This window comes from Typopeltis vanoorti, chromosome 6, assembly GCF_054136105.1.
Source record: "Typopeltis vanoorti isolate ZY-2024b chromosome 6, IOZ_Tvanoo_1.0, whole genome shotgun sequence".
Taxonomy (NCBI): domain Eukaryota; kingdom Metazoa; phylum Arthropoda; class Arachnida; order Uropygi; family Thelyphonidae; genus Typopeltis; species Typopeltis vanoorti.
This window is the reverse complement of record NC_143554.1, coordinates 37,387,480-37,411,153: the sequence shown is the minus strand read 5'-3', so window position 1 is coordinate 37,411,153 and position 23,674 is coordinate 37,387,480. Positions and strand designations below refer to the sequence as shown.

At 34.6% G+C, this 23,674-nt stretch overlaps 1 protein-coding gene across 1 annotated transcript in view; it reads right to left on the bottom strand.

The window, feature by feature from the left end:
• The window catches only part of LOC150105385 (DDB1- and CUL4-associated factor 17-like), a 108,522-nt gene that overhangs the window by 32,791 nt on the left and 52,057 nt on the right, over positions 1-23,674 (bottom strand). The window contains exon 3 of the mRNA XM_090393945.1: positions 4,055-4,096. Within this exon, the coding sequence (XP_090250071.1) occupies positions 4,055-4,096 (42 nt within the window). The remainder of the gene's footprint in view (positions 1-4,054; positions 4,097-23,674) is intronic.

Below are 23,674 nucleotides of genomic sequence, written 5' to 3'. Positions count from 1 at the left end.
AGCTCATCAACTCACTTGGTTGTTGAAAAATACCTTGACGAGCAGAGACAAGCAAGTTATTGTACCTCTGTACCGAGCCTTGATAAGGCCTCATCTCAACTACTGTGCCCAGATTTGGTCACCTCGGTTCTTTCTTGATGGGGAGGAGGTGGAGAGGATCTAGAGGAGAGTGACTAAGATGATAGCAGGTGTATGGAATGAACCATATGAGAACAGGTTGAAGATTTGTGGGTTGCAGAAACTAGTTGATAGGCGGAAAAGGGGAGATATAATTGAAACATTCAAATTGCTAAAGGGATTCTATAGGATTAATTCAGAGGATATTTCTGAGATCAGGACTGGTGGAGGGAGAACTAGGGGACACCTATGGAAGCTGGGCAAGAGTGTGGTTAGCAGGGGTGTTAGAGCTGGGTTCTTTACTTTTATAGTGGTAAATGAGTGGAATAAGCTGCCAGAGTCTGTTGTGGGTTCTATGACAGTGAGCGAGTTCAAGGCAAGGTATGATAGATACTGTGAGAATGTCATATAATTGTGTGGACATGATGTTTAGGGCCTCCCTCGATGAGTCTAAGGACTCCCTGGAGTTGCCCGAAATAATAATAATAATAATATATATATACAGTGGGTGATTGGCTAACGAACAGTTCGGACTGCGAACAAATCGGACAATGAAGACTTTCGTGAACGATTTTTATGTTTGGACAACAAACACATGTTCAGATAACAAACACATGTTCAGACAACAAACACATGTTCAGATAACAAACACATGTTCAGATAACAAACACCTCACAGAACAAACACAAGAAGAAGCGACGCTGTGTGTAAGATTTGTAGAACTGTATTTTACTGCCATCTATGAATGGTTTCTGGAACGAGACTTTCACAGTTGTATACATAACCTTTTTGTGCGCTAGTTGATTTCTGTTCTCTTAATTTTTGTAAGTGCTTTTCTGAAATTTTTATTTAAAAAGAAAAAAACTGATAATAGTATTATGGAGCCTAATATTATGTCAAGAACTGTGCTCACCATAGAAACCAAGCAAGAGATAACAGCCATGGAAGAGAGTGGGTAGAAGATGTCTGATGTTGCTAGGCAGCATGGCTTGAACAGGTCTACAGTAGGGACAATCTTAGCTAAGAAAGATATAAACAAGAAGACTCAAGCAGCTAAAGGAGTAACGAAAATCACATCTGAGAAACAAAGATGTGCCATCCATGAAAAAATGAAGAGATTGCTTTTAGTTTGGATAAAAGAAAGGGAAATGGAAAGAGATGTAACTAGTATGACTATCATTCAAGAGAAGGCTAGAGAAATTTTTGAAGAACTGAAGAAACAAACTCCACATTTGTCACATGAGGAGATAGAATTCAAGGCAACCACTGGATGGTTTGCAAAGTTTAGAAGGAGATCTGGCATTAAACATGTGGTAATGCATGGTGAGTCTGCTAGTGCAGATAAAGAAGAAGCTGAGAAGTTCTGTCTCAAATTTCAAGAATTCATTAAAAAAGAAGGATATTGTCCACAACAATTTTCAATTGTGATGAAACTGGTTTATTTTGGAAGTGCATGCCGAACTGTACCTACATCATGAAAGATGAGAAAATATTCCTGGGCATAAACCCATGAAAGACCGATTGACATTACTTTTGGGAGTTAACACTAGTGGTGATATGAAACTTAAACCGCTTCTTGTCTATCACTCTTAGAACCCTAGAGCATTCAACAAAAATTCCACAATTAAAGAAAGACTGCCAGTGATGTGGAGATCGAATGAAAGGGCATGGGTCATGCAGGTTCTTTTCAAAGAATGGCTGTTTAAAGTTTGTGCTCCAAGCATCAAGGATTACCTTCAGACCAATACACTGCCATTGAAAGCACTGTTACTATTGGACAATGCACCAGGACACCCAAAAGGCCTTGAAGATAATTTGTTGGAAGGCTTTCCCTGGCTGAGAGTTCAGTTTCTGCCTCCAAATACCACTTTGTTGATTCAGCCAATCAATCATTTAACTTAAAATTACTAATCGAAAAACACAGAGAAATGAACATAGAAACACGCATAGCTTTTATAGATTATACCAAAACATTTGATAAAATTATCAGAGAAAAACTATGGGAAATTCTAGAAGAATATGAAATACCAAACCAACTCTTCAGAGCCTTATATAATATATATCAAGATAATAAAATATCTGTGAAGTACAATAATTCAACATCAAGCTGGAAACCAATAAACAGAGGAGTATCCAGGGTTGCCTCTCTCACTGGTTTTATTTAATATATACATAGATAAAATCATAAAAGAATGGAGGATAACTAATGAAGGAGGATTCAAGATAAACCGTAACAACAGATTAGCTACTCTACTTTTTGCTGATGACCAAATAATAATAATTATTATTATTATTCCTGATACCTCCAAGGAGTCCAAAGACTCATCGTGGGAGGACACCTACAACTGTCTCAACCACTACACCAAACCTCTACTACAAATCATCTCTCCATCAACGCCATCTACCGCCCACCTTCACCACCACCACCACAACTAGTATTTATTGTCTGTAAATTGCATGTGTTCTGAAGGGCCAATTTGTCTGTATGCAGGATGAAAAACCCAAGTTTCCGGGAGAAAAAACCCTGCTACCTCCGTATGAGATTGGCTAACTCACAATTTCCAATAACCCTTGGAAACAATGAAGATGAACTACAAAAATCATTATTTCCAATAACCATTGGAAACAATGAAGATGAACTACAAAAATCATTATTTCCAATAACCGTTGGAAACAATGAAGATGAACTACAAAAATCATTATGCAGTCTAAATAATCTGATAAAAACATATGGTATGGAAATATCAACAGACAAAACAAAAGTCATAGCCTTCAAAAGTGCTAATCCAATAAGAAGCAAAATAGTAATAAACAACAAAATAATAGAGCAAGTAAATACGTTCATATATTTAGGATGCACAATGACATATGAAAATGAAGCTGACATAGAACCAAAGATATAAAACTTTTTAAAACAGGCATTATAAGTAAAATTTTTAAACCTAATTATGTACAAAAACATAAAATAAGGTTTAGCTACAATAGCGCCTCCGTAGCGCAATTGGAAGAACGACGGTACATTACGCCCTTCGATTAGAATAGGCCTAAGTTCGATTCTCGTCGCGACGGGAGGAATCTTTATCTGGTCGATTTCAATCGATGGTGAGTTAGCCGATCTCATACGGAGGTAGCAGGGTTTTTTCTCCCGGAAACTCGGGTTTTTCATCCCGCATACATACAAATCGGCCCTTCAGAACACACGCAATTTACAGACAAAAATTACTAGTTGTGGTGGTGTTGGAGGTGGGCGGTAGATGGCGTTGATTAGTAGTAGAGGTAAGGTGTAGAGACAGTTGAAGATGTCCTCCCGCGATGAGTCTTTGGACTCCTTGGAGGTATCAGGAATAATAATAATAATAATAATAATACAGAAGCTAAACCTTCCTTATTTTATGGACAATAAAAAAAAGCAAACGAAAGAAGAATTGAATCATCCGAAATGAAATTTCTGCGCAGAACTGAAGGAGTCACAATAATGGACAAAATGAAAAGCAGCAAAATCAGAAATAAACTTGGAATTACAAACTCCCTAAATGAAACAGCTATTTGCTATAGAGAAAAATGGAAAGAACACATACTGAGAATGAATAGAAACAGAATACCTAAAAAAATTCTAAATTACCACCCAAAAGATATCCGATGCAGAGGAAGACCGTTAAAAAGATGGAATTGGGTCCAGAACAGGCCAATTGGCCTATAAGCATGGAAAGTAAGCAGACTAAATATGAGACTGGTAACATTGATAAGAGGGAGACTGACAGAGAGTCAAAGAGTAGTTAAATGGCATGTAAGAATCCAAGGGAAGGTAGTGACCAATGTAATGCATATAGCAACTCTTTAGCAATGCAATTTATTAAACATGTATGCTGAAAATTTATAACTTAAAAAAAAAAAGCATACATATATATATATATATATATAAGAAAACAATACTTACATAGTGAAGCAAGTTCTATAATTGTCAAAATACAACTTTCCACTAAGAAAAAAAAATATTAAACAGATACTCAGAAGCAGCATTCAAAACAAACAAACAAATATATATATATATATATATAATTTAAATTACATAGAGAACTATTGAACTTTTTAACATTTATCCCTACAAAGGCTAACTCTTCTGTAGTCTTGAATTACTGAACCACCAATTTAAAATTGCTGGCTTAGTCTTCAAACACTAACAAAGCATTGAATTTAATGATATACTAAACACAAAATTCTATCTTAAAGATTTCCCATTTTTTAGTACCCTCTCAAACGTGTGTGTGAGAGAGAGAGAGAAAGAGAGAGAGAGAGAGAGAGACTGGCATTTCGCCACCAAAAAAAAAAAAAAAACCCACCAGTTAAATTTGCAACTCACTAAACTGTAACACATAGAATTCAGCATTTAGCTCAACTTTCTCTCTGTGCTTGGATGTTTGTGAATGTCGTTAGGTGACAGTTTGGTGTGAGCAACTCACTGTGAACTGTGGAAAACTCCAACGTTTTGGAGTTTTTTTATATACGAGATGTTACTGTTTATACTCGTATGTTACTGCTTTTCCTACTTGTGGAAACAGAAGAGTGGATAAATATTTACAAAGGTAATATTTTAGCGAATGTCTGGCATACACTATAGGTCTAAGTATAATATTCTCCTTGTGAATTTTTGGAACACTATAAATATGCAGGATATGCCAGCCTAGCTGGTCGAGTGGTTAGCGCATCCACTCGCCAGACAAAAGGCTGCGGGTTCGAATCCTGCCATGAGCATGGATGTTTGTGATTATCTGTGAAAATACTAGTGGTGGTCGGCATAATACTAGTGGATGGTGTTGATGTAGTTGCAGTCTCCCTAAATTAAATTACAAACTCCCTAAATGAAACAGTTATTTGCTATAGAGAAAAATGAAAGAAGAATTGAATCATCTGAAATGAAATTTCTGCGCAGAACTGAAGGAGTCACAATAACGGACAAAATGAAAAGCAGCCAAATCAGAAATAAACTTGGAATTACAAACTCCTTAAATGAAACAGTTATTTGCTATAGAGAAAAATGGAAAGAACACATACTGAGAATGAATAGAAACAGAATACCTAAAAAAAATTCTAAATTACCACCCAAAAGATACCCGATGCAGAGGAAGACCGTTAAAAAGATGGAATTGGGTCCAGAACAGGCCAATTGGCCTATAAGCATGGAAAGTAAGCAGACTAAATATGAGACTGGTAACATTGATAAGAGGGAGACTGACAGAGAGTCAAAGAGTAGTTATATGGCATGTAAGAATCCAAGGGAAGGTAGTGACCAATGTAATGCATATAGCAACTCTTTAGCAATGCAATTTATTAAACATGTATGCTGAAAATTTATAACTTAAAAAAAAAAGCATACATATATATATAAGAAAACACTACTTACATAGTGAAGCAAGTTCTATAATTGTCAAAATATAACTTTCCACTAGGAAAAAAAATATTAAACAGATACTCAGAAGCAGCATTCAAAACAAACAAACAAAAATATATATACAGTAAAACCCCGTTTTTACGTTCCCACAATTTACGTTTACCTGCCATTTACGTCATTTTCCATTGGTCCCGTCTTAAGGCCTATGAATATATCTTAAGGCCTAAGAATGCATCTTACGATGCATTCTTTTCCCGCCATTAACAACTTAATGTGGACGTTATTTCCTGTGATTTGCGTTTTTTTCTAGGGTGGCATTACTGATTTTCAAATCGATTGCTGCGGAAATCTGCGCATTTCTGTTCCCAGATGGCGTTACTTACTTTCGGCTGTAGTTTCGTTTCTGCAATCATGGTGACCTGTACGCTTGCCGCAGTAATGTAGTGATGAGCGATACCGTGATTTTTCAATCACAGTACGAATTGATATTGCAGAATTTCTGCTACGTAATTTAGCATATGAAAGTTGCTTTCAAGTTGTGGTGGTGGATTATCCATGTTAGTAACATGGAGAAAAAAGACAGAAAATGTATTTCAGTAGAAGAAAAGATGGCAATTCTGCGACGTGTAGATTGGCATTCCAGAACACGTGTGTATTTAGCAAAAGATCTTGGACTCTCTGTGTCCACATTGAACATGATAGTAAATAAACAGGTCAAGCACTGAACTCAATGCAAAGCAATCTGGCGTGATGTCAAAAAAAAAAAAAATAAATAAAATAAAAATAAACAAATAAAGATTATTTTAAATAGATAAATGTAAGTAATTGTAAATTCATTTATTTTCAGTTATTAAATTTTGTAATCTGGTATGTAGACTCACATACTAGCAGTAAGTCATCTTTAATCCTTATTTAAACGTTTTTTTTTTTTTACATTTCCTGCTATTTACACGCCAGATTGCTTTGCATTAGTGTAAAAAAAAAGTGTAAAAAAGGGGTTTTACTGTATATATAATTTAAATTATATAGAGAACTTTTTAACATTTATCCCTACAAAGGCTAACTCTTCTGTAGTCTTGAATTACTGAACCACCAATTTAAAATTGCTGACTTAGTCTTCAAACACGAACAAAGCATTGAACTTAATGATATACTAAACAAAAAATTCTATCTTAAAGATTTCTCATTTATTATTACCCTCTCAACCGTGTGTGTGTGAGAGAGAGAGAGCAAGAGACTGGCATTTCGCCACCAAAAAAAAAAAAAAGTTAAATTTGCAACTCACTAAACTGCAACACATAGAATTCAGCATTTAGTTCAAATTCCTCTTTGTGCTTGGATGTTTGTGAATGTCGTTAGGTGACAGTTTGGTGTGAGCAACTCACTGTGAACAGTGGTAAACTCCAAAGTTTTGGAGTTTTTTTATATACGAGATGTTACTGTTTTCCTACCTGTGGAAACAGAAGAGTGGATAAAAGTTACAAAGGTAATATTTTAGTGAATGTCTGGCATACACTATAGGTCTAAGCATAATATTCTCATTGTGAATTTTTGGAACACTATAAATATGCAGGATATGCCAGCCTAGCTGGCCGAGTGATTAGTGCATCCACTCTCCAGTGAAAAGGCTGCGGGTTCGAATCCTGCCATGGGTATGGATGTTTGTGATTGTCTGTGAAAATACTAGTGGTGGTGGTGGTCGGCAGTGTATGGTATTGATGTAGTTGCGGTCATTTGGTGGATTGAGTGGTGGAGACAGAGTTGTAGAGCAGGTGCCCTCCCTCGACGAGTCTTTGGAGGTGTTAAATAATAATGATAACATGATCTTTTGAAGCAAGCAGTTCTTTGATTTTCTCAGGTCAGCTGAAAAGATCTCTTATTAAATAATTGGTTTTTTCATGAATGGTACGTGTGGGGTTGCTGTCTGTCTATAAGTGACATGCAAAGTAGCTTATTAATCTTTTATGTATATATTTGAATGCAATACTACAGTTGCATTCTCTTTATCTGTTTACAGTATCCTGATGTTCTCATTTCGATCTTCATATGTAAGTAAACCATCAACACATAAAATCAATATATAAAAAAAACTCCATGGATGGTTACTATTGAAGGTATCCATACTGCTGTGCTAAAAACTTTTACTCCAAAAGCATAGTTACAAGCCATGTTCAGCACATCCCCACCAGCCGACCCTTCCCAATGCAGGGGGGGGGTTGAAAGTCATTGCCAAACAAACAGTCAAATGTTCTCATTTTATTGTTCGAAGTTTTTCTACTTAGTTATGCCATAAATTAAAGATACCAAGAAATTATATAGTTGGTTTATTCCTTTATCCAAGTGTAAGCAAACAAAGTTTGCACCTGAAATATAATCAGGACAGGGCAACTCGTATATAGAATCTAATGATTTCACATCACTTGCCTTAGTATCCCATAATGCAAAGGACATATCCTTATGGGTATGTATAATGCTATGCATTAGGAAGGGTCACTACTCCGACCGATTTAGACCTTTATTGAGGTCTCGTCAGCAAGAGCCAGACCCAGAGGTGATACTAAGGTTGAAGTAATGCAGAAGTCATGTTTTCGTATACGAGTTGCCAAAAGGTGTCACACCTTATTATTAAAATACTCTGGATTAGAGATAGTTGTTGGAAGTTTTTCCACTTGGTTATACTATAAATACAAAAAACTTCCAACAACTATCTTTAATCCAGACTATTTTAATAATAAGGTGTGACACCTTTTGGCAACTCGTATATGACTTCTGCATTACTTCAACCTTAGTATGACCTCTGGATCTGGCTCCCACTGACGACACCTCAATAAAGGTCAAAATCGGTCTGGGAAGTGATCCTTCACATAATGCATAGCATTATACATACCCATTAAGGATATATGCGCTGCATTATGGGATACTAAGACAAGTGATTTGAAGTCATTAGCTTCTATATATGAATTGCCCTGTCCTGATTATATTTCAAGCACAAGCTTTGTTTGCTTACACTTGAATAAAGGATTAAACCAAGTACAGGTAGTCCTCGACTTATGACGGGGTTACGTTCCAACGTCTCCGTCATAAGTCGATTCTGACTAAGTCGAGGAGTTTCCATTTAATGGTTAAAATATTTGAACTTACATAAACATTTATAAATCATTTATTAGCACATATACATATAAATACGAAATTAAGAAAGAAAAATTTAAGAAAAAAATACATAAACACATATCAAAAATCATCATTTTTGATATCTGTTTATTTCAGATTTTTCTTGAAAATTTGGGCAGTTTCAAAATCGGAACTAGCAGCTTCTCCCTTTATTCATATGTTAAGTTAATGAAGGTTATTTTTCACTTGGTTAGACTATAATAAATTTAGTTTAATCCTTTCTCCAAGTGTGAGCAAACAAAGTTTGCGCCTGAAAGGAGATGTGTTTTGCATTATGGGAGATACTGAGATAGGAGGGATGTTATCTTGCTCCACCTTTGCAACAAATTGACCGGTGTTATACCACCTTACCCCAGTCCTGAAGATACTTTCAGGTGCAAACTTTGTTTGCTCACACTTGGATAAACGATTAAACTAAATTTATTATAGTCTAACCAAGTGAAAAATAAACTTTCAACATCTTTCTCTAAATCCAGAGTAATTTAATAAAAAGGTGGCACACCGTTTGGCAATTCCTATAGGTAGAAATGACCTTGCTAATGCTTCTGCCTGGTATCTCCACTTGGGCCTGGCTCCCACTGAAGAGACCTCAATAAAGGTCGAAACTAGTCTGAGTAGTGGCCCTTCCCTTAATGCATAACATTAGACATATCAGCAAGGAGATGTGTTTTGCATTATAGGAGATACTGAGATAGGAGTGATGTTATCTTGCTCCACCTTTGCAACGAGTTGCCCGGTGTTGTACCACCTTACCCCAGTCCTGAAGATACTTTCAGGTGCAAACTTTGTTTGCTCACACTTGGATAAAGGATTAAACTAAATTTATGATGCAAGTTAAATCGGCTTTCGAATTGATGAAACCAACCTATACTACCGTTAAATGTATGCTCGCCGTATTTATCTTCTTGCCGTTTCCTTAAATTGTCAAATAGGCTGAGTGCTTTTGTTTGAATTGTAAACAAACTGAGAGGAATATTCTTGTTGATTTGATGATCTATTCATATCATTAAAAACTTCTCCATTTCATGACTTGGCCCTTCTCTTTTTTTCATTAAAATTGTACATTTCATATTAACTGCCCCCTTTAGCTGCCTCTATTATTCTTGATTTATCTTTTATATTGTTGAAACAGTCGAATGCATTAGTTTTTCTTCTCGCGCTATTTCACCAACTTTCTTTCCTTTGTCATATGCTTTAATCATCTTCGTTTTAACATCTAAACTTAAAGTTTTCCTTGCCTTCTTTTTTATGTTGGAATTTTCATCAGTAGCATTACTTCTCTTACTGGACATAATTAGAGTTACGACGAGATACAAAACTTGCAACAAGAGAAACGAACACTTCGACTGCTGATTAGCAACCGACCTACCAAAGGCTGTGATAGGTTAGAAGTGGGTGAATCATAGCAGCGGCTATTGCGTATTGGTGATAGGCTTTGCTTGTTGACTAATGGCGATGCTGCAATGCATATACAAAAGTAATGTGATATATGCATGTATATGCTGACGGCAAAGTAAATTAGAGAATTTTTAATAATAATTTTGGCCGTCATAAGTGCGAATCATCGTAACTCGAGTTGTCGTAAGTCGAGGACTACCTGTATATAATTTCTTGGTATCTTTTATTTATGGTTCTCATGGAGAAGTTAATCAAAAGCAAACTTCTTCATTACATGAAAGCCCATAACATAACCAGTGATCACTAATATGAATTCCATTACTCTCAGTCCACAAATATAACTACCCATTATTTGCAGAAACTTGGTGGACACTTTCTATGACATTATCAGGTCTAGAACAGAATTCACAATATATCCCATTCCTCTCTGAATTTTCCATTGAAAACTCTTAAGGTTGTGTATTGTAAAATTTTATTATCCTTTTGTGTCTATTTCTATTGTGTTATCCTTTTTCTATGTCGCCATTGTAAAATTTAATTTCTCCTTTATTTATCTTACGTATTGTTCTCTTTAAATCTTAATTACACTTATATTGCACTTGTATCTGTGCCCTTAGTAAAATCCTTCTCTAGTAAGACTTTATTCTCTTAATTTCTATATTTCTCTTGGCCGATCTTTACATATAAGAATGATGCTAGTGGTTTGGGGGACAAAGGGAATATTAATGGTCAATGCCAACTCCCTTGTCTACACTGGTTCTAATTCCTTTTTCAGATTCAGGGAAAATTTATTTTTTATTGCGCCACCCCGAATCCTAGATTAACAAAGAATGTAGAATCAAGGAACCAGAAACAGTTTAGCTTACAATCTTATACTACTATAGGTTATGTTTGCAGTCATAGCTTCACCATAAATTAATCTCCCACTGTGTTCCGTATTTTATGAGCAAGTGCAACAGAGAAGAAAATCAGGCAAGTCATCAGTTAAACAAAAAGAACAAAACATTTAATTCAATTGATACATATTATACATTATGAATACACTCTGATTAAGTAATCTGCAATTGCTAATGAATGAGCACTAATTTCTCAGATTCTCTATATCTATCTTAGCATGTATGACAAAGAACTTCATTTATGATTTACGACTTATACTTGAAAGATCACACTTATTCATCAATATTAAAGACATTTGTTAACTGAATTACTAATGTAGCTCCACGTGCTCTCATACAATTTCTCTCACAAAATTCTTATAACTTATTCAATCATTAAAAGACACAAATCCTAGGCTCCACGTGCTCTTGCACTATTTCTTTCACAAAATACTCATAATATACTTTATCATTAAAAGAAACAATCTCTAGAGTCCTTCCTAAAATTTACAGATATCCTTCTAGTACACATTTACATAAAAAAACTATACCGTACGTTACCAATTGCTGGGGAAACTATTTGACCACCTCACATATCTCGTCAGGACAATTACTTTCGACTGCACGTTCCTTCTGTTTTTTTTGAGGCATTCTTCAAGGGTTCAATCTGCGCATACTTCTGTCTCCGAAAATAAGTATGTGTTATACTCTGGTGAACTGGCTCAACATCATAACGAAATCTCCGTAAGCATCGGTGAATATCTTCTGCTGGGCTGGTTGCGATTGGTAAATTTTCGGGAAATCCATGGCAAAGTTCCTCAGTCATTATCTCGAATCCACGGGAAACGAGGGGATGCCACGAGGAGGCTCCACACACCACAGCAAGACCGCACGAGACCCAGAGCGTAAGAGAGCACAAGCCTAAGAGTAAGAAGGGTTTTTTCTGGCACTGCATGACTTTTTAAATTGCTGCCACACGTTAACACTACATCATCAATTTCTGCACCCATTTTTCAGCGTCGCTTCACATCACCCAGTACTGATTGCCACACACGGAATCCTTAGCGTGATTCTCGGAATGCATGAGTGGGGGGGGGGAATTACTTGCTTATGAAAAGGGTGCACCTGTACTCTTTGTTGCACGTGTTTTGATTCTGGTCACCTTTTATTTAATAGGATTATCTCTTTCTCCCAGCAATTTATAAGTACTTACACTTAAGCAGTAAGATTTAAGCAATTTAGCAATTCATAATACTTTACATTATAACAAAATAATTGAAAGATTCTCAGTTTAGTAATATTTTAGTAATTTACAAGAGTTTAATATATTCTGATATATCAATAATTGATTCAAAATGTAACCCCATGTTAAGTCTGAAGGAAACGTAAATTAATCCAATTTTAGTTTCATTCAGAACTTAACAGTATGTTATGCCAACTATCTCTTAAGGTTGTGTATGTTACGCCAACTACTCTACAATTTTGCAGTTAGTGGCATTCGTGAAGGCTCTGGTGGTAAAATATAACCTAGTGGTAAAGAATCAGTTATAGAGCTAGTGGGCTGCTGAGTTCAGGTAGTGTAGTGCACAATCATCAGAACTTTCAAGATCTTTCAATAACAAATGACATTATCCACATGTTAGTAGCATCATGAAGGCTTTAGTGGTAAAATATAACCTATTGGTAAAGGGACTAACTGAGTTCAGATGCTGTAGTGCACAATCATCAGAACTTTCAAGATCTTTCAATAACGAACGACATTATCCATATGAACTTCAATGCTACCAAAACAGGATCATTTCATTTCTCATAAAATGATTTCACTTCATTTCCCCTTACTTTTCATAATACTCAGAACTCCAAACATAATAAGATTTCTCTTTTTGAATTAACTTTTACCTTAGCCTTTTCTGGTGTGCCAGAAAAGACAAAAAAGGTAAAAGTTAATCCAAGCAGAGTTTTCCACTCAAGACATTACTTTTCACCTCTATAATTGCTAATGCTGTGTTAATCATAAATCTGCCAGGCTTTGAATTGCATATTTGCATCATATATCAAAAACTCTTTAAGAATGCTTAATGCTATCCAGAAGAAGGAAATCCATGACGAGCCCTCTCTCACTTCACTCATTATTCACAGATGTTCTCTTTCTGCCTTACATCTATTCTGTAGGTGTTCCACAGATAATGAATTGACCAACATCATTCTTCCACTTTCTTCCAAGACTGTAAAAATGTGAGCAACTATGGTCAACATCCATTTATTATTGAGCTTTAAACCTACAAAACCATGTTAGAGCAAAACTTCTCTTCCTTTATTTCAATCCATCAACCCCAATCCTTTCTATTTAAACAGTTCATCTTATTCTGTCTCCCTCAAATACACAACTTTCAGCATATAAATTATGGAAACAAGTACCCGTGTTAGAGTAAAACTTCAATTTAATATAAACCAAATAATCACTCAACATTTAGACCTTCAACGTTAAGGTCATCATCTGGAGTATACACATATATATACAAAGAAACAAGCTGCACTAAAATGTACATGATATGCTAAAGTTACAATGATTGGGTCAACCATTAAAACTATTGGCCTGATCCCTAGTGAAAAAAAAAACCTTACTACATCAAAGCTAGAGTTCTGTTATTATTATCTATTTGGTTACAAAAATAAATTAAGCTAGAGAGCAGCATATTCACACAAAAGTAACTCCCATATACATATAAATTAAAACAAAACAGTATGAATGGTGGCCAATAAAAGCTGAAATGATTGCTTAGAATCCTAAAGTCAGGGTTTGCTGGGAAAAAATGGTGTCATACAAATCCCAAGAATTTGGATGGTACACATTCAACCAACTTAGTTCTTCAAGTTTTCCAGCAACTCCTGGTCAAACTTAAGTAAAACACAACTTTAGGAGATTGTAAGCAATCGTTTCAGCTTTTACTGGCCACCATCCATACTGTTTTGTTTTAATTTATATGTATACTTATATGAGTTACTTTTGTGTGAACATGTTGCTCTCAAGCTTATTTTTGTAACCAAATAGATAATAATAACAACAGGACTCTAGTTTGATGTAGTAAGGTTTTCAATTATTTTTTTTTCACTAGGCCAATAGTTTAATGGTTGACCAATAGAATGTAACTTTAGTATACCATGTAGATTGTAGTGCAACTTGTATACTCCAGATGATGATGACCTTAATGTGACGGTTGAAACACTGAGTGATTATTTTGGTTTATATTAAACTGAAGTTTGACTCTAACACAGTAGTTGTTTCCATAATTTATAGGATGAATTCTGATCAGTGTGTAACCATGAAGGAAAATACACAACTTTCAGTTGTTCAAGAAATATGTCAGCATGTTTCTCTGTAACCTCTTTCTCACACATGACACTAATGAGTTACAGGATTTTGCAAACTTTCTGTGTGCGTGGTTGTGATATAAAAATAAATAATGAAAATGAATACAACATATATCTTTCTTTCTTAATCTTTCCCTCTTTTACCTTTACGTTATCGAGGGTTTCTATTCCTTATAACCGCAACCATTATATGAGGATAAGATGGTTGGCCCAATGCCTCCTGGGATATCCTATGTCTGTAGAAGAGTTATGTTCTCAAGGCCAGTTTGCCTGCTTGTGGGATGAAAAACCCCGGGTAAACTGGGGAGAAAAACCCTGTAGTCCACATCTAAGACAGGCTAACTTGGCTATTTCTGAGAAAGATCCTAAGCTCCTCATGTCAGCGACAGGAATCGAACCTAGGACACTCCATTCCCAGGCATACCCATTAGGCTAACCAAGCAGACAATACATAATGTTTTCTTTAAAATCTCTAAATATATTTTCATAACTTAAGTAATTACTGGAAATTACTGAAGCTGGTATAACTGGATTCTATTTGTGTTCAGCAAGATCTAAAAAGATTCGATTTGATCACTACATCAACGAGTGGTGGGCAATCATGAGCTTCAGTGGAACTATAAGGTGAGTGATTATGGAAAGTTCAAGAGACAACCTGGAGCAATAGCATAGAATGAGGAATTAAGAAGGGAAAACTTCAGTATTTGACAACAGCAATATCTGAAAGTATTATCCCAAATATCAAGATGTTAAAAAGAATAAGTATAATAAATAAACAAATGGTAATATTAGTAGACAATCTTGAAGAAGAGCAGAATTGCTTGCAGTAAAAGCTGGGAGGCACTAATCATTTAAGCCAGTATTATAAGAGCAGGCAAGGATGATAACAGCTGGTAAATAACATGAAAGTATGGTATGAACAGCATGATTGACCAATCAGCCCAAGAAAAATTCCTGAGAGTTTTTTGGCATGTGACCAGCTACAAAGAATGATTACTGAAGAATAAAGTGGACTGATGGAAATGACAGAAATTCCTCTGGGCCTTTACTATGCTAGTAAAGTATCACTTTACTGTATTATCATCAAAAATCTGCTCTGCTAACCTTTCCTCTCCCAACTGACCACACCATATATCACCTTAGATTATCTATGCATACATTGATGAATGGCAATAACATCAAGTTTGTTTTCTAATATTTGTGTTTTTCAAATAATTCTAAAAATGATTCCATCTATTCACCCCCTTATTTTTCTCAAAACTCTCATATCGGTCATTTCAGGTCTTAAATCAACTTTTTTTTTTTTTTTTTTTTTTATCTCCCTCATCCAATTTTCATGTTACTAAGCTAATAACGATGCTAACATTCCATATACAGCCAACTTAGTGTTTTGACTAATTTATTCCATATAAATTTATTTAACTAGTTTCTTACGATACCAGCTTAGCCTTTCTGTTATCTCTTTCTAAATTTACTTTGCCATCTTCACTAAACTTCCGTTTAAATGTCTGTAGCATTTTACTTGTTCTATAGATTCTCCATCGAGATTGCAGCTGAGGTTTTCCATGTTCCTGCCTATTTTTGCAGTTTATGGTTTCACTTTTTATTGCTGATTTTTAAACCAAATAAGATACAAGGTCATTCAATTTTGTAAAGAATCCTGAAGATTTGTAGTGATTTATTTTAAAGTATATAATCTGCGTGTATATAATATAATAAAGTAAGAATGGAATTTAATGCTACTTTTTTTCATAATGTACCCATATAGACAATGAATATAAGAAGTCAAAATAGTGAGCACTCATCTTACATCACATGATTTTTCTGTATCTCCTTCAAACTGCTAACTTATAATTTAAGTAAGTTAAAAGGCATATGGTGTGAAAATGTCATATAATTTACACCATATGCCTTTTCCAGATCTAGAAAACTTAAATACAGATCCTTCTTATATTCTCGTGGAGACTTCTCAAATACTGATATGTCTCAAAATGAAAATCTGATCCTCACCTTGAGTATGCTGGCATTACAGAATCTAAGCAAACTTTATTTGTGCCTATAGTACCACAGAAGGTTCTTCTAAGGTAAGTGGAGGAATTTTTGAGTAGCTATAGTAGGCAGATGACAAAGATAATGAAAAACTGGTACTTGCTGGACTACAAACAAGTACCATTAGGAAACAGCAGAGTAGGAAGCAAATCCCACTAGGCATACAGAAATGTTTAGGAAAAATTTGGAGAAAAGGGCAAGGCAAATAATAATGGTAAGTATATGCTGGATTTCTGCTCAAGACATGAACTAGTCATTACAGTAGTCCTCTTTTATCTGCAGGGGATATGTACGAAGAACCCCCCCCCCCTGCAGATACTTGAAACCACAGATAGTACTGAACCCTATATATATATATATATATATATATATATATATATACTATATTTTTTCCTATACATAACATACCTATGATAAATTTTAATTTATAAATTAGGCACAGTAAGACTCCCACCCCTAATCTTGTTCCATCATATTCTATTCTCTTTTCCCCAAAAAATTTTTTCTATCTTTCACCTTCTTCCCAAAGAATTCTCAGCCCACCCATAAATAACCTGGTTTTAAAATTCACATACCTCTTGCCTCACCCGTAATCCAACCCCCATCCTTTCAGTCATAGAGCCAATAATCTTTGTTCCAGTGGAACCTACCTTTCAACCAAACTCAACCACATACACAACACCTTCCTTTCCAATGGCTACAGTGATTAGAGAATTAAAAAAATAATTAGTTCCTCTAATCAGATCTAAACTTCCATTGCTAGAAAATACATTTCCCATATATTTCACATTTTCACTGCTCTCAAAGTTGTCCAATGAACCTAACAATGTTAACTTGCACATTTGCAATATAGTTTAAAATTGAGCTCTCACGCTTCTTGCTATTAATATATAATTCCATACTTCTTGTGTTACACTGATCCATTTCTACAATATCTTTTGCAGTGCTTCTTTTGAATGTCCGTAAATGACCACATCATCTGCAAACAGATTTATCCTTAGGAATGAACTGCAACAAAGAAGATATATCTTTGTCAGAGTCCATTATTAAGTATAAACTACTAATTACCAGATTTAGTCTTCACACAGCTTTTACACACATTCTTAATCATAATTATTTCTTCTTTTCTTATGCCTATCTCTTTCAAACCCTCCTAAACTTTTTCACATTAAAACTAATCAAGAAATGTCATAAACAGTTTTTTTCCTCTTCCAAATTTCCAGTATCTCTCCATTTTCCTTATAGTAACTATCAAATCAACAGTTGATCTCCCTTTTCTAAAGCACAACTTCTCTCCTGTTTCACTTTCCTCTATATTTCTAATTGTTGTTGCCATTATCCTTTCATAATTCTTAGCACAGCAACACAGTAATGTTATTCCTCTATACCTAACCACACTCTTTTCTTGAGCCTTGGTTACATATTGGACCAAAGGATCATTAATTCTGAACTACCATAATTTCTGATCAATTCACCATGTGTGTCATGGGTGTCAAACTCGTGACAAGCAACAAATATTTTTGCAGCCCAGCCAAACGTTTGCCAATGAAAGTGATTTCTACATAAGGCCATGTTGCATGCATTTCCTTTACACGCAGGCAAACCATTTCCCCCACTATTTCTACCAGCCGATTATATACCTACTATCACGTACCAATGCCACGCCCATGTTTAGCCATCAGTCTTGTTTGAACTGACTTGTTTGGTGTGCATAACAGGAAATATTTCACTTTCACACTAAATAAAGGAAATATTTCACTTTCAGTTATTTAGTGTCTGGTAAGCTGATGTTCAAGAAAAAATATCAGTTTTTATTAAAATATTCAGCATGTCTCTATCGAAACCAAGTGTTAGTAATAAACGAAAAATTGCTGACGAACATCAAAATTTCCAAGAAAATTGGGAATTGGAATATTTTTGCTGTGAATTAAAAAAATAAAATAATCTGCTTAATAGGTAATAATGTTATCAGTGTACCAAAGTTATACAACATTAATCGTCACTATGAACAACATAAATCAAAATATGATAATTATGAGGGATAAATGAGACAACAAAAGTTGAAAGAGCTCAAGTCAAGACTGAAAAAACAACAGTTCATGTTTACTAAAGTATCACCAGAAAGTGAAGCGGCAATGCATGCAAGCTACGTCTTGTCGGAGTTGATAGCTAAACACTCGAAACCTTTTACTGAAGGTGATTTCATTAAGAAATGTCTAATTAAAGCTGCAGAAATTATTTGTCCTGAAAATATGAAGACTATTCAAACAATCTCTTTGTCTCGAAATACAGTTGCGGAAAGAATTACTGATTTGGCCGACAATTTAAGTGTTCAGATCAAAGCAAAATCATCTAGTTTCAAAGCTTTTTCCATTGCCTGTGACGAAAGTATGGACATTGGGGCATAGCTCAATTAGCTCTGTTTCTTCGTGCTTGTGACACGGATTTCAACATTTTTGAGGAAGTATTGAAACTAGTACCAATGCATAACACTAGTACAGGACAAGATATATTTAATTGTATTTTTGAACTTCTGCAAAAATGCAATCTACCTCTGTCAAAATTAACTTCTGTAGCTACAGATGGAGCTCCTTCTATGACAGGAAAAAACAATGGTTTCGTGGCATTACTGCAAAAAAAAAAAAGAAAAAAAAAGTGAAATTTATGACGGATCCAAGATTCATCATACGCATTGCATTATACATCAAGAAGTATTATGCGCAAAAGTAATAAACATGGAAAATGTGTTGACATCTATCGAAAAAATCATTAATTTCATAAAATCTCGAGGCTTAAATCAGTGACAGTTCTCTGCTTTCTTAAGTGAATTAGACAGCGAATATTCCAGTTTGTCCTACTATACCGAGGTACGTTGGCTATCCTGCTCCAAGATTCTTAAACAATTCTGAGACTTGAAAAAAGAAATATGTCAGTTCTTAATAACTAAAAATCAAGACACAAGCCTGTTTTTTGACACAGTGTGGTTGCAATATTTATCCTTCATGGTTGATATAACAAAACACTTATATGATTTAAATTTAAAACTGCAAGGAAAAGATAAGATCATTACGAACATGTGTGACCAAGTTAAGGCATTCAAATGTAAACTAGTTCTTTGGGAAAAGCAGCTGAAAAATGAAAATTTAACGCACTTTCCGACATGCAACATGAACAAATCAAGTTTAAGTGAAACTGCATCGTATCAAAAATACGCAGAAAAAATTGTAAGCCTTAGAACTGAATTGAAACAAGGTTTGCAGATTTTAAATTTTTGGAAGACAAGTTTTCTTTGTTTTCTTCGATTTTTTGAATAAATATTGAATCAGTACCTAATCAAATGCAAATGGAGGTAATTGAGATTAAGTGCGATTCAGATCTGAAGGCAAAATTCAGTGAAGTTGGCATGCATGGATTTTACAAATATTTACCTGCCAGGTTTAAAAATACTCGAAAATTCGCATATGAAATTATATCTATGTTTGGAAATACTTATCGGTGTGAGCAGTTATTTACAATTATGAAGGGAAACAAGTCTCCCGTCAGATCCAGAATTACTGACATTCACCTTGGATCAGTTTTGAAAGTAATCACTGCGAACAAGATTTCTCCCGAAGTAGGAAAGATAGTAGCAGAGAAGAGTTGTCAAGTGTCAGGGAGGAAACATTAATTTTATCATTGTTCTTGTTCTTTTTTTATACTGTACTTTTCAAAATAAACCTGCATTTTTATGAAAATTTAAGTTTTTGTTTTTTGCAGCCCAAAACTTAAACCTAGTTTATTTGGCCTGTGTTAGCCTTTGAGTTTGACATGCTTGATGTATATTATCTATCCCAAGGGATTTTCCATTCTTTTACCTTCCTTAAAGCTTTTTCAATCTCTGCCAGAGACCTATTTCCTATTATCGCTTTCACCTCTATATTCATTCCATTTTAATTTAACGATGGCTTTCATTTTGTTAAACATATCTCTAAAATAATGTTTTATTTTACTTTATCTTAATCTCTCTTCCAATAGTCACAAGATCTGCATTTATTAGAAAACCTAGTTCCTTATCACTTCTTCTTCTTGGCTATTTCTCTCATTAGAAAGAATTCTATCATTATTTGTTCTAGTCTTTATGAGTGCCTTTAAAGCTTTCTTGCATTCCAGTAGCATGCTTCTTTCTTTTTCTGCTTCCACATACCTTTTCTGCCGTTCCTATCATTATATCTCAAAACACTTCCTATTGTTCATGTACATCTGTAATCCACAATTCAAATTCTTGCTTTATAGTCTATTTTAGCATCCACAGCTTCTTGCCAGATGTATTTTCAATACACGTATATACACACACACACACACACACACCTTAACCTTTAATTAGTCACATAGGGTTTATTTGATCCCAGGCATCATTCAACTTCGATTTCTGACAAAACCATTGAAAGATTTTTTCTGCGATTTCGAGTAGTGAGTTTCTTGCTTTAGTTCAGAAGGCCTGGACAAAAAGACGAATTCCAGATGATTGGAGTAGAGCCCTCATAGTACCTATCCATATATAAAAAAGGAAATAAAACTGAATGTGAGAATTACAGAGGTATTTCTCTACTGAGTATTCCTGTAAGATTTATGTAAGTATACTTAAGAAATGGTTGAGAAAGATTGTGGAAGAGAAGATTAGTGAAGAACAAGCTGGATTCAGGCCAAACAGAGGCTGTCAGGATCAGATTTTCACTTTACGAAAGATAGTTGAGAAATAACAAAGATCTGTATTTAAGTTTCGTAGATCTGAAAAAGGCATATGACAAGGTGCCAAGAGAGAGAGAGAGAGAGAGAGAGAGAGAAGATATTCAAAAAGCTATACTTGTATGGCGTCAATGGGACATTATATCAAGCAATGCTTAGTCTTTATTTGAGTGCAAGTCAGCAGTCAGAATTGAAGTAAGTACGGGAAGATGGTTTAATGTAAAATCTGATGTCAGACAAGGATATACATTATCCCCTCTGTTATTCATTATCTATATGGATCACATTATGAAGGAAAGTGGTATTAAACCTGATATCAAAATTGGATATGTTAATCTCAGCTCTTTGCAGATCATGTTATACTTTTAAATAAATCCACTAGAAATCTGCAAGATTCCCTGACTAAATTGAATAACTGTTGTAATAGATATTGTATGAAGGTCAGCAATAACAAGACAAAGACAATGAAAATAAGCAGAAGCATTGAACATATCAACTGCATTGTACATGGCTATTTCTTTACCTATAGAACAAGTAAAACATTTCAGCGACTTAGGCATGATTTTTAATGAAGATGGTAAATTAAATATGGAAATAGACAACAGAATCAACAAAGCTCGTATGGTAGGAAGTCAAATGAATAAATTTATATGGAATAAGAGAGAAATTAGTCAAAACACTAAATTAGTTGTATATAAGACAGTATTCAAACCCATTTTAAATTATGGATCTGAGAGCTGGGTTAGAAATAAAAACACTTGACCAAAGACTGGAGACCGCAGATATCAGAGTCCTGAGAAAGATTAGGGCCATGAACAGATGACATCAATGGCAATATCATGTTAAAAATGAAGATATTAGGAAAGAACTTGACATTGTTAGCATCCAGGAATGTGTTAGCAGAGCTAATCTAAGGTGATATAGTTACTTAAAAAGAATGCGAGAGGAAAGATAAGGAAAACAAGTGTTCTCTGCCAGGTTGGCAAAAAAAGACCCAGAGGAAGACCAAGATATAGGTGGATTGATGTGGTAAAAAAGTGCCTTAGAAGATAGAAATATAAGATCTGATAATGTTGGAGTCGTGACAGATAACATTATCAGATTAGAGATTGATTTGGAGGAAAATTGTAGATAGGAAGTTAGTAATGAAGTAAGTTTTTCATATAGTACTATCATATCCGGTACACTAACAGAGGGTTCATGTCAGGAATTTGATGATGATGAGTTCCTTACTACTCCATACCAAATCAGTTGCATGCTGGCCATCAGCCTAATCAGTTCTGGAATAAGGAATGATTTCTGATGTTCTGACTCCATGCGACTACTTACTTAAGTATTTTTTCAGAAGCTCCACAACCAGAACCAAGCACTTCTGGATATTCCCAAGGTGGCTGTGTAATATGTCCAAGATCGAAGGATCGTAAAATACGGTCAAAGTGTTAAAAATGAACTTTTTGTTGATGTTAATAATTAATATAAAAATAAAGCAATATTAATGATTTGTTTATTTCATTTTACTCACCACAATCACCCTTATAATAAATAAAAATATTTCATGAGAAATATTGAGAAATTAAAGAAATATCATAACTTTAATTTTGGGGTCAAATAGGCCTCATGCAACTAATTATGTAACAAAAAAAAGTGCGACTAATTAAGGTTTAAAGGTGGCTACAGTAAGCTTATGATCTCAAAGGCAGCAGATGGCAAAACTTTGATGTCCATGACTTCTGTGCTTCATTCTTTATGAAGTATGAAATAATCCATTATAGATATTTGCTCACCACTGAAACTATACCTTATGATTCTGTTGCCTTATCTTTTCTCAAAACAGTTGTTTCCAATTTTGAAATAATTTCTTATGCAAAAGTCTAATAATATTTGCCCTTCATCAATTCCTAGACCAAAACCAAACGTCTCCATTTTCTTCTTCTTTTTTTTTTTTTTTTTACTCCTGTTCTATTTTTCTTCCGCCTCTGCATTAAGATCACCTAAAATAATTATACCCTTATTATGAATGACACCTTCTAAATGCTCTTCAAATAATGTATTTTCCTCCACATCATCTAAACATGGATGTTGTGTTGTCGTGACGTTATTCTCTTGATGTTCGAATCTGCCATCTTGTTAAAAGTCACTTTCATAAAATAAAAGAAAACTAATTGCAAATTGATCACTAATCTAAGGGTAGAGAAATTTCTATTATACTATGCCACTCTATCCTTAGATAAGTCTATATAAAATAGTAGGATCAATTTAAAGTTAGTTAGCAGTCTTCTCATTCATTCAGGCCGAAGTATTTATTTTCTCTCTTTGGGATTCCCGCTAGATTCGAATTTTTGTGAACGGTGCAGTAAAAAGAATTTCAGGCAAATACAACAGTTAGGTTAACAAATAAAGCATTTAATATAGGTCATATAACACTTACATAAATTTTACTTCTAATTTTAAACAATAGAAATAAGTCAAACATTAAGTCAAGTCAATTACATTAGCACAATCTTCCAAGTCTTCACATACACCTTCTTAGCTTCTGGGTTATAAAGTTTTTACACTTAAATGAATATAACTGAACATC